This window comes from Oculina patagonica, chromosome 4 (assembly GCF_052425735.1).
Source record: "Oculina patagonica isolate OP01 chromosome 4, crgOcupat, whole genome shotgun sequence".
NCBI lineage: Eukaryota > Metazoa > Cnidaria > Anthozoa > Scleractinia > Oculinidae > Oculina > Oculina patagonica.
The window spans coordinates 24,178,579-24,189,645 of record NC_135761.1 but is presented as its reverse complement, the minus strand read 5'-3'; the positions used below and the strand labels follow the sequence as shown (position 1 = coordinate 24,189,645).

At 40.3% G+C, this 11,067-nt stretch overlaps 4 protein-coding genes and 1 pseudogene across 8 annotated transcripts in view; 4 read left to right on the top strand and 1 right to left on the bottom strand.

Moving 5' to 3' along the window:
- The window catches only part of LOC144651806 (serine/threonine-protein kinase PDIK1L-like), a 37,465-nt gene extending 26,969 nt beyond the window's left edge, over positions 1–10,496 (top strand). The window contains exon 2 of the mRNA XM_078511818.1: positions 10,378–10,496. The gene's annotated coding sequence lies outside the window, so the exon portion shown is untranslated. The remainder of the gene's footprint in view (positions 1–10,377) is intronic.
- Positions 546–1,543, top strand: LOC144648257 (serine/threonine-protein kinase PDIK1L-like). The gene has a single exon (XM_078507876.1). The coding sequence runs from the start codon at positions 581–583 to the stop codon at positions 1,541–1,543; it is 963 nt and encodes a 320-aa protein (XP_078364002.1). The 5' UTR covers positions 546–580.
- Positions 1,817–4,361, top strand: LOC144648256 (serine/threonine-protein kinase pdik1l-like; annotated as a pseudogene). The gene is made up of 3 exons (XR_013569674.1): positions 1,817–1,864; positions 2,474–2,931; positions 3,701–4,361. The product of XR_013569674.1 is annotated as a serine/threonine-protein kinase pdik1l-like (transcript).
- The window catches only part of LOC144651800 (uncharacterized), a 22,263-nt gene continuing 18,401 nt past the window's right edge, over positions 7,206–11,067 (bottom strand). For 2 of the 3 annotated variants that reach the window (XM_078511798.1, XM_078511799.1), the window contains one exon: positions 7,206–8,136. In XM_078511798.1, the coding sequence (XP_078367924.1) occupies positions 7,227–8,132 (906 nt within the window). In that variant the 5' untranslated portion in view covers positions 8,133–8,136 and the 3' untranslated portion in view covers positions 7,206–7,226. Of the gene's footprint in view, positions 8,137–8,813; positions 8,902–11,067 lie in introns of those variants that run through there. The other variant, XM_078511800.1, reaches the window with a different exon arrangement.
- The window catches only part of LOC144651773 (serine/threonine-protein kinase PDIK1L-like), a 2,937-nt gene continuing 1,262 nt past the window's right edge, over positions 9,393–11,067 (top strand). For both annotated transcript variants that reach the window (XR_013570370.1, XM_078511749.1), the window contains exon 1: positions 9,393–10,396. Coding sequence is in view for 1 of the 2 variants with exons in the window: in XM_078511749.1 (XP_078367875.1) it covers positions 9,427–10,396 (970 nt within the window). In the remaining variant the exon portion in view is untranslated. The remainder of the gene's footprint in view (positions 10,397–11,067) is intronic.

Genomic DNA, 11,067 nt, shown 5'->3' with positions numbered 1-11,067 from the left:
TCGGCCTTTGATGTTAACCGCGTTTCATAACCAGTCTCCTCTACTAACTATCGCTGCTTTTGCCCCTAAAATCGCAGCCTTTGCCCCAACAATCGCTTGCCCATCTCTACTCACACGGAGTGGTTCACCGCGATTTGAAGGCGGATAATGTGCTTCTTACCGCAACGTTTACCCTTCGTTTTTCAAGACTGGTTCTCGCTTGCTTTTGTGTTCGTCCTCCAAAGAGTATGCTCGCAGTCTACCTTAGCGAACAGGTTATAACTATGGGCTTTTGTATGATCTCAGCTGTGAAGACGGAAAGAGATTGGAAAGTAGTTTAAAGTAATATTTCGAAAATCAAATATTCCTCCAAATCGCTGACTGCTGTACTCGAAAACCCAAGTTCGATAATATCCCATTGACCCCTGCCATCCACAATTTCAACTATCTCTGATTACTTATCAAGATTACAATCGAGTTATCGATCACGTGTCTCGTTTTCTAAGAATACCTCCTTCCGCTCTGATCGAGCAGGCACAACAGCTTCCATCAAAACTCGCAACTAGAAGCCTAGAAAGCTCAGCTTCGACCGGTGACAACAATGCAACAAGTTCAGGTTGGGGAGAGAGGCTTAACGATTCAGAAAACACTTGGAAACGGCGCGTTCGGAGTCGTGTACCAAGTCAAAGACCAAGCTACCTCGGAAGTGTTCGCCCTAAAGGACATTTGTTGTGAAAACGACAGCGGTCTTCAGGATGCTCTCAGTGAGGCCGAGTCTCTCTGCAAAGTAGTCAGCCACAAGAACATAATTACCATCCAAGGCGTAGACTGGTCTACAAAAAAACATGGCCCAATACACTTTCTGATTTTAACTGAGTTGTGTGCCGGTGGAAGTCTAAACGAGCGCTTAACAAGACGAAGCAGCGAGGAGATGAACCTGAAGTGGATGAGTCAAATTGCAGATGCTCTGAGGTACCTCCACAAGAATGGCATCGTCCACCGTGATCTAAAACCAGAAAATGTGCTGCTTACAAACACAGAAGAGGCAAAATTGGCAGACTTTGGTCTGGCACGAGAGTATATTGCACTCAAGCACGCGGATCTTGTGAACGGGTGGTTGAAAGGGTGGCTGACGTTTTACAAGCTGTATTACATGAACACATTGGCTGGCACACCGTTCTGGATTGCTCCCGAGGTATTTAGCGGCCACTACACTGAAAAGGCGGACGTGTTTTCGCTTGGAGTGATCTTCTTTGCAATTCTGGAAAGGGATTACGTCTTTTTTGGAGGAAAGCAGTTTTACGGTGCCTTTGTCCACCTTGATCAGGAAGGCAAAGTTGGTCTGGGGTACGCCATGTCCCAAAATCAAAATATCAAAGTAAGGTTTTCGCCCGAGACCCAAGGATCATCTTCCCAACGAAGAGTCACTCTTGATACCTTATCGTACAAAGCAAAAGACAGGCCAAGCGCTGAGGAAGTTCACAAAAGAGTCCAATCTAGTCAAGAAAGTATAAGGCTGAAAGGTAAAAAGACAAAAGAAGCGCCCGGTTGGTGTTGTTTCTGAGGTCGCAGGCAGTTTTAACATGATTCAGGAGCTGACTTTGACTTGACATGTCCCTATAATTGATGTTATTTCCGTTGTATTTCACGGTGGAACATAAAGTATTACAAAGTAAATAATTGTATTTAGACCACACTGATCAAGCTGTTTTGTTTTTGGTTTGTTCGTTTGTCTAGATATATCTTCTTTCCCAAAGCGAACAAGTATCAGCCCTTCCAACGTTTAAGGCGATGTCTTTCACATCTTCTCATTTCCACCCTGAATTGTTGCCTATTCATGTGCAAATACTCTCCTGGTTCTGAGTTACTTTCTGACTTCATTTGGGTATGGATATTTTCCGGCCTCACGTCATGCATGTCTCGCCTCGACGGCTCAATTGTCTTGTGCTTTAAAAGCAACAACAAATCACTGGATTGAGAAGCACATATCTGTTTGTAAGCCGCTGCAGCAAAACCCTTATATATCTCTAAGTTGCAAGTAACATGCCTTGGCAGTCAAATGTTTACGTTTTCCAGCAGGCAGTTCTCAAACTGACTTACATATCTCGAGGTCAAAAGCTGGCATATTTCTCAAAACTAAAATCTCAAATTACAACATTTCAAATTTAACTGGAATGTTGACTTTGGGTTTCCGTGGAAACGCTGTATTTCGTATTAATTATTTAGTTTCGCATCGTGATCATATTTAGCGCCGTTTCCTAGAAATAGAATTTGTTGTGAGAGAGGGTGGCTCAGAGTTTTCGAATTAGGAAGACTTTCGAGAAAGGCAAATTTAATATATTCTCCAGGTTATGGTTTTAATGTTTTGTCTAAAGTAAACTATACGGAATGTTAATCTTAACTAAAGGCAATGAAACTCGCAGTTGTAGGTTGAAAGACTCCTCGAAAGCAATTAGTTTTGATGCTCCATCCCGTCCCTTCCTTTCCCTTATAGACGTCCGATAAGCTAGATGTCAACAAAAACAGGCATTTTCCGAGAAGCCATTCGAAGCTCTGTCGCGCCTTTGGTAACTTTTTACAAAGAGAGAAAAAAGCTAATAAAATACAACAGGCCACTGTAAATCTTCCATCAAGAGTTTCCGTTGGAAACAAAACAGTTAGAATCCAGCAGCGACTTGGCAATGGCGCTTTTGGTGTCGTATACAAAGTAAAAGACGAGGCAAGTTCCACAGTCTACGCATTAAAAGATGTTCTTTGTTGGAATGCCTCGGCGCTTCGTAATGCTATCCGCGAGGCTACAACACTGAACAAAATCTTCCACGAGAATGTGATCGCCATCATAGGAGCAGATCAGTTCCGTGATACACAAGGCGCGCGTACACATGCTGCTTTTGACTGAGTACTGCTCGGGCGGAAGTTTAAACGAGTGTCTTGATCGAGCGAGTATCGGGGGTGGAAGAGGAATTATTGGAACTGACTTATTCATTATTCCTTCACATTTTTCACGACTTATTCATTATTCATTTTCAGACTTTTCTTGTTATTCATTATTCCCTATTGCCTAAATAAAGTAAACCTTCATTTTGTATGGGATCATGGGGGTAGAATTTGAACGACAGTGCCTGAAAAATGCGTTTGCCCTCCTTCGTTATCAGAGATTTTTACCCTGCCCCCCTTCGTAAATCCTAATTTTTTTATGACCCCCCTCCACGCAAAAAATGACAACATATCAAGCTAAATTTCGAATATCACACAAAATTGCGGTTTAAAGTGATAACAAAAATACTGTAGTGTATTGATGGGACGTGATTGTCACTGTGTCGATAACAGTGGGTCAGCTTTAATTGTTTGCAACCAGATAGTTATTGGGATGGACTTGATGCTGCCTGATACATAACAAAGTAGGGGGGTCCGGGGGCATGCTCCCCCGGGAAAATTTTCATTTTTTGAACCCCAGAAACGCTATTTTAGACATTCTGGTAAAAGTGTTGCACTATTTTAGATGCCCATCATACAATTAATTATTTTGAGTGTCCCACCCTCTCTTTGGTCTGAAGATAAAAGATAATGTTTGAGCACGGTGAATAACCACTATTCATTATTCCTTTACTGGAAATGACTTATTCATTATTCCAAGCATTGAACCTTAAATATTCCTTATCTGTTTTAGCCCGTTATTCATTATTCATTATTCCTCTTCCACCCCCGACGAGTAGTACAGAAACGAATATGAAGTGGATGAGTCAAATTGCCGAAGCTCTTGCCCATCTCCACTCACGCGGTGTGGTTCACCGCGATTTAAAGGCGGATAATGTCCTTTTGACCGCAATGGGGGATGTGAAGTTGGCTGATTTTGGTCTTGCTCGCGAGTACACCGCACTCAAACGAACCAACGCTGAAGACGGTTCATGGCTGACCAGTTACACACAATACTACATGAGCTCAGGAATTGGCCCCATACACTGGGTGGCTCCAGAGTTTTTCGCTGGCCATTACCCTGAAAAAGCTGACGTATTTTCCCTTGGTACGCTGTTTTTCGCAATCCTTGAGCGGGATTTCATTGTGCTTGGCGGAAAGCGGTTTTACGGTGTCTTCGTCAGCCTTGGTTGGGAAGGGAAAGTTGGTCTTGGGTACGCCATGGCAAGAAACCCAAATGCCAAAGTTACATTTTCGCTTTACACGAATGTAACAACTTCCCAACGAAAAGTCACTCTTGATGCCTTATTGTACAACGCAAACGAGAGGCCAAGCGCTGTGTAAATTAATGAAAGAGTCCAATCTGCTCGACAAAGTGTAAGGCTGGAAGCAAATACAACACAACAAGCGTCTGGTTGGTGCTGTTAAATCGCCAGCAGTCTTAACTTTAGTCTCAGCTGTAGACATTCAGGACACTTACTTTAACCTCGGCTAATGCATAAGATGTTATTCTCCTTTGTATTTCAGTAAAAAAAAAACCTCTGCGAAGTGAGTGATCAAGAAATTATTATAGAGAATTAACCCACAAGTTTGCCTGTTTAGTTTAAAAAGATAGCATGATTTCAGATGTACTTCTCCAGTTTACTGTAATTGTTTAAAAGAACTGAGTAATTCAGTTTCAGTTCCAATAAATAACCAGTCTGAATAAACAGGCTGTTTGAAGAAGTCAGCCTAGATCTGGGTTTAACTGGTTGCTACTGAATTTCGTTTTGTCTCCTTCGTTTCCGTTACCAGTTTTGTTACCGGAAATATTAATTTCAGTTTATGATTCACTTTCATTCACTCGTGACCTCGTTTCGTGACAAAACTAGATCTTTACACGCTGAATCCGTCGGGCTGAGTAAAGTCGCCTTTCCATAAACATAGACGAACCTGAAAGTCGGTCCCTTTAATTAGTACTTATTCAAAATCCTCCCTTGCTTTTCTTTATGGAACTGAAACGAGAGCGACACCATCTAAAGGGTATGGCGTAAATAGGCGCCTAATAGTTCAACTTTCTCACTTCCATTGACTTGTTTACAAGCAAACGCCTCTTATTGTATTTGACATCATGCATTTGCAAATATGCATGTATTTTGGCATGCACATTTGACAGACAAAGCGTACCAGTTGGTAACTTGTTTCGATATATTTACTGAACTGTATTTTCAGCATAAAGTCCTCAAGATCATTCAACAAAACCCTTTGCTGCATAATATTTACAAGATCGAGTTTAAATGAGTGAAAAAAATTTCAGATATTTGGAGATCAAATTTAAAAAATGCTGGAATTCGATTTTCATTATTGTATGTAGAGTCGTGTTAGCTTTATATCATGGAGCCAGATTTTACCTTAAAGGTTAATTATTGAACCGTTTCCTAGAAGACGAAATACTTAAAATGGACATCAAACAATAAACATTCGCAAGGTGAGGGGACCCTTGTAAGGAAATCGAAAGTTCACCCGTTTTATAATCTCGTTTTTTTTCCTCAAATGAGCTTACATACATTAGTCATTCCCGTCACTGAATATCACAAATATGCCTTATACGAAAATCTCCTTACCCCTACCCCCAAGACGATAAATTATGACTGAGCATCTAAAAATTGGAACTTTAGAGAAATCACTCTTTGCGTCGAAGCTAGGACACGCAACTGGTACTACAAAGTAAACGACGGGGCAAGTTTCATTAAAAAATGTTCTTTGCTTAAATGCCTGAGACTCCTACTGTCCAGTCCCAATCCGGTCCGGTTTTTCGACTTGAGCACCTTGACTGGTACGTTTTAGCCGGGTCGGCTCAAAATTTTGGCGCCAGGTCAGACCGCTTCGCATGAATCCTTCACATAACTCACAGCGGACAGGTCCAGTCAGGTGTGAACAGCTGTTTCTACATCATAATGCAACTTTATCTCGCTAAGTCGCAAAACTCTACCCAACAATTGTACCGCTAAGTTCAGGACAACTCGGATTAATATTAATCGGATTAATATTAATCCTAATGATTATTATAATCCAGTAATAGATTATTATAATCCAGTTATAGATTATTATAATCCAGTAATAGATTATTATAATCTATTACTGAGGTTTGAGCCGTGCCTTAATCCATTAGGATTAATATTAATCTTATGTAAGATTAATATTAATCGGATTAATATTAATCTTAATAATAAATCTCAACAACTCAATCCTAGTCCAAAGCTTCCGAACTGAACCATATACTGGCATATACAAAACGCAAAATAGTCAACAGACTTGCGCGTGAAAGATTTCAAATCTATATTTGAATCATGTGGTGCCAACGCAACGCAACAACAAGGGAGGTAAAAAATCCTAAACAACGAGCTAAAAAGACAGAGCGCTCGATCAAAATAATGCAAGAAGCATAGCCTTTACAACACAGAGTGTCTCTCTGAAACCAACTTTCAGCTTTTTCATAGTAAAGCTGAAACAGTCTCTGGCGAAGCCGGACCAAGATAATCTTGCAACAATATTGATTAAAATACCGGGCCCGGCGTCAATAAAATGCAAGTAGTTTACATTTTCACGTAACATTTCATATCTTGTCCTTCAAGGGCGAACATTTTGAGAGCCTAAAGCATATCTTGCAAATAGAATTGAGCCAAAACAAACTGAACTAGCACAACATGTGGCAAAGTACAGATTTAGAGGTGTCATTCAACTCTACTTGTAAACGGAAACCACGCAGCGCGGACTAATGACCTCTAGACACTTCCTTGGCCACAATCTTACGGCTCTATTCAATACATAATGCCTCCAAATAAAAACAGTACCCTCAGAAAGAAGTCAGAAGCAAATAAGGTCGAAAGACCTAACTTAACATAAAACGGCAAAGGTACAAATGTCACGAACGTAGGAGTCGTGTAGGCCCGTCACCTTTACTTACAATTGACGGATGTAATAAGTGACTTATGTTCTGTCAGTCCTGTGTTGTAAGTCTGCAGTGTGTTTGTCATATACATATCTGTCAGATAGTCAAATAGACATATCTGTTATCCGAACATTCAAGGAATTTTATTGGGATTATAATAGAGATTAATATTAATCCGGATTATAATATTAATAATAATCTAATCCTTCCAATTTTTTGCCGTGCCTTAATCTATTACTGGATTATAATAATATATTACTGGATTATAATAATCTATTACTGGATTATAATAATCTATTACTGGATTATAATAATCCTATTATAATCTATTATTATTATAATCCGCGGATTAATATTAATCCGAGTTGTCCTGTAAGTTATGGGGCAGAATGTATCTTATTCACGCTTCATTCATTTCGCTATCATTGGCTAGTGCTTTTTTCATCTTTTTTGGTAGGTTTTCAAAAACTGGTTCGGGAATTTTTACATAAAGTTGAGAGGCAAAGTCAAACATTGCATCGCGGCCCAGATATCCATACTCTACTTCAAGGAAAGTCTTCAAACAATTTGGCCCTTGAACAGAAACGCCTTCAAATTTATAAGACTTGAGTGGTAATACACATGACTTTGGGAATCGCTTCCGCCGGAAATCGTACCTTCCAGGAATATTCCAGTTGTAGCAAAAGCAAGAAGGGTCATCAGGATGCTGTCCAAAGGTAAACAAATCTAAATGAGCCAGAGTTGGATCAAACCTCAAATCAGTTCTTATTCCAAAGTCATCCCAGAGTTTTCTAGTAGCACAGAATTTAAGCCGTTTACCACCACATCCGTTGTACAAGATTTCGCTTCCATCTACATTAAACCAACTTGTTCCATTCACAGGGCATTTGTCTGACAGGCTTATGTAACCATCTTGCTTGGAAGTTAAGGCAGAAAGATTCTGCATAACACTTGAAAAGTCAGACTCAAATATGGCAATATCAACATCCCCATCATGACATATCATTTTCCCACCTTCCCTGTACACTGACAGAGCTGTGCCACCACAAACCAGGTACTGAATGTTGAACCTACTCAGAAACTCTGTAACTTCTTTAAGCAGATAAATACAAATAGGTTTGAATGTCCTGTTTTGACCCAGTTTGGCCCTAAAGTTTCCTAGGGTACAACCATTCCACATGTCAAAACTGATAGACTTTGATGTTGTAGCTTCGGCTGGAGAATGACCAATATCTGGAATTTCTTGCTCTCCTTCTTGGCTGTCATCTTGCAAAATGCATAAGAAATCATCATCACAAGTCGCCATATCTCTGTGGAATGTATGATAATACAGACAATTATTATATCGTAATTGTTTCATATTATGTTACAATTATTCCATGAGCATGAGTTGGAAATCAGGCGACAAAATAATCAAAAAGCATGAAGTGCGAGTTGATTATGATCATCTCATTGACATGTCCATCGAGGGCGAATGAAATTATTGTTTTAGCAAATGCTTGTCTGACAGTTTTTGTCATAGAATTTGTTTATTGTTAAAAGATTGGGGGATTTCAGTTTAACCTAAGCGAAGTAGTTCTATGAAAGGGGGCGGAATGGCTGGCATGTTCACTTTGTAATCTGATTAAAGGACATGAAGAAAGACAGCTATCTTCTCTAAAATAGTCATGACAGGAGTGAAATGCATTCTTATATTTGGGGGAAATGTCTGATAGTGCTTTCCCTTCTCTAAATTCGGTTGCAATACTTCCGGCGGGGGAGGCGGTAGGGCATGCTAATGAAACTGAACTTATATCATCTTCTGTCAAGGTTAAATGTTTCTCTTGGAAACGATAAATAACTACAATTCAACAAATATAAGAACAGCGAGACGCTTTCGATGATATGACTCGGCGGCTTTTTCGTCCACAGACGAAATCGGAAACGAGGACATTGCTATGCACAAGTCACGCGACTGAGCAAACAACAGGTTTTCTAAGAAATTGACCTTCGGTTTCAAAGCCGTGACGCTTGACTTGCGATTTTATGCGCGCTTAGCTAATGTCCTTAATCGTACCCATTGAAACCGTGAAAACAAATCTTGAAGGCTTGATGGTTCGTATTCTTGGCCATCTCTAAGAAAAAATTCACCAACGTACCTGCTGAGCTCTTCTGGTTGAATTTCCTCAGTTTTTCTGTTTTCGTTTTCTTCAGCAGAAATGCGGTAAGTAGTTTATTTAAGTAGGTTTATGTAAAGGTTTGAACCTACTTTAGCACGTTTTAACCTCGTATTTGTCTAAAAATGTACTGCGAAAAAGCCAAAACCCCGGAGAGCGAGAAGCTGGCGCCATCGACAAAGCTACCATGTTTGAAAATACTGATTTGTTTTGACAGCCGCTTTCTGATTGGACGAAACGGGTTTTCCACTTCTGGGAAAGTTGTTTTTAGTATTGGGACCGTAAAACTTTATAGTATGTCTGAAATGACAATGACTTTCTGACCATATACGGGCATGGTGCGAATTTAATAGCAGGTAAACAGGATTTTTCCGAGAACCCGTCCTCCACTTTGAAGCTCTGTTGCATTTTGTTTTTTACGACGAGAGAAGAATAGCAAATAAAATGCAGCAGGCCGCTCTGAATCTTCCACCGAGAGTTTCAGTTAACAACAAAACAGTTAGAATCCAACAGCGACTTGGCAATGGTGCTTTTGGTGTCGTCTACAAAGTAAAAGACAAGGCAAGTTCCACAATCTATGCATTAAAAGATGTTCCTTGTTTGTATGACTCGCAGCTTTATAATGCTGTCCGCGAGGCTAGAACACTCAGCAAAATTTCTCACAAGAATGTGATCGAAATCATAGCAGCAGATAAGTACCTTGATTCGAAAGGTCTTTTACACATGTTGCTTTTGACTGAGTACTGCTCAGGCGGAAGTTTAAACGAGCGTCTTGATCGACCGAGTACTGAAGAAATGAATTTGAAATGGATAAGTCAAATATCCGCAGCTCTTGCCCATCTCCACTCACGCGGAGTGGTTCATCGCGATTTAAAGGCGGATAATGTGCTTCTGACTGCAACGTTGGATGTGAAGTTGGCTGATTTTGGCCTGGCTCGAGAGTACACCGCACTCAAACGAACCTACGCTCAAGAAGATGACGGTTCATGGCTTACCAGTTACACGCAATATTACATGAGCTCAGGAATTGGCCCCATACACTGGGTGGCACCTGAATTTTTCACTGGCCATTACACAGAAAAGGCCGATGTATTTTCACTTGGCACGCTGTTTTACGCAATCCTTGAGCGGGATTTCATCGTGGTTGACGGAAAAGCAATGTACGGCGCCTTTGTAAAAATTCATGGGGTAGGAAAGGTTGGCCTTGGGCTTGCAATGAAGGAGGTTGGTCGTCGTATCCGAATTGCATTCTCAAGCTATGCACAAGGGTCCAACGCTCTGCAAAGAGTCGCTCTCAAGGCTTTGCAGTACGACCCAGATGACCGACCAAGTGCTCAAAAGGTGTATGACAAGGTGATGAACATTCGCCGAGCTATAAGGCTCCAACATGGCCAGCGGGATTCGTCAAGTACCGGTGAGTGTTGTTAAACCCACTATTGGTAACAGGGCACCGGATCGTTTAAAGGTTTCTAGGAAAGTGAGACGTAATTCATGTGTATAAAATATTTTCAGTAATGGGTGGTTTTCATTGTCACACAACTGTCATGCCGCGAAAAATTAATGCAAAACTATTGGACCAAAACAATAAAGGATACAACAGGTCGTAGACAAGTACTAGATAATCTACTTGTCCTTGTTTCAAGTCTGTACGGTACTCCGTACTCGAGCTATTCTTCAGAATGTTCCACTTCTCGCCAAACCTCGACTGTTCAGATTGTTTAAAATTACAGGATGAGGGTACGGCTGGTGCTATCGAGCTAACAATATATTTATTAAGGATGTCTAACAGCCAGTGAAGGATAGAAATTCAGGGGTCTTGCAATTTTGGATTTTACAATTTTGAAGACATCAAGTGAAAACCACGAATAAGCTTCTAATGTGTGCCAACAAGGCAGAAACAAAATGAAACTTTATCATTGATATAACATTTTAATTTTACACTATATACGACTTTGTATTGAATTAGTTGTGGTCGAATGCTTTACATGTATACTTAAATAGAAGTGTTACTGATGAGCTTATTATATTGATACAGCAATATTCATCTTGTGAATACTTGTGAAAAAGTGGTTGAGTTTTTTCATT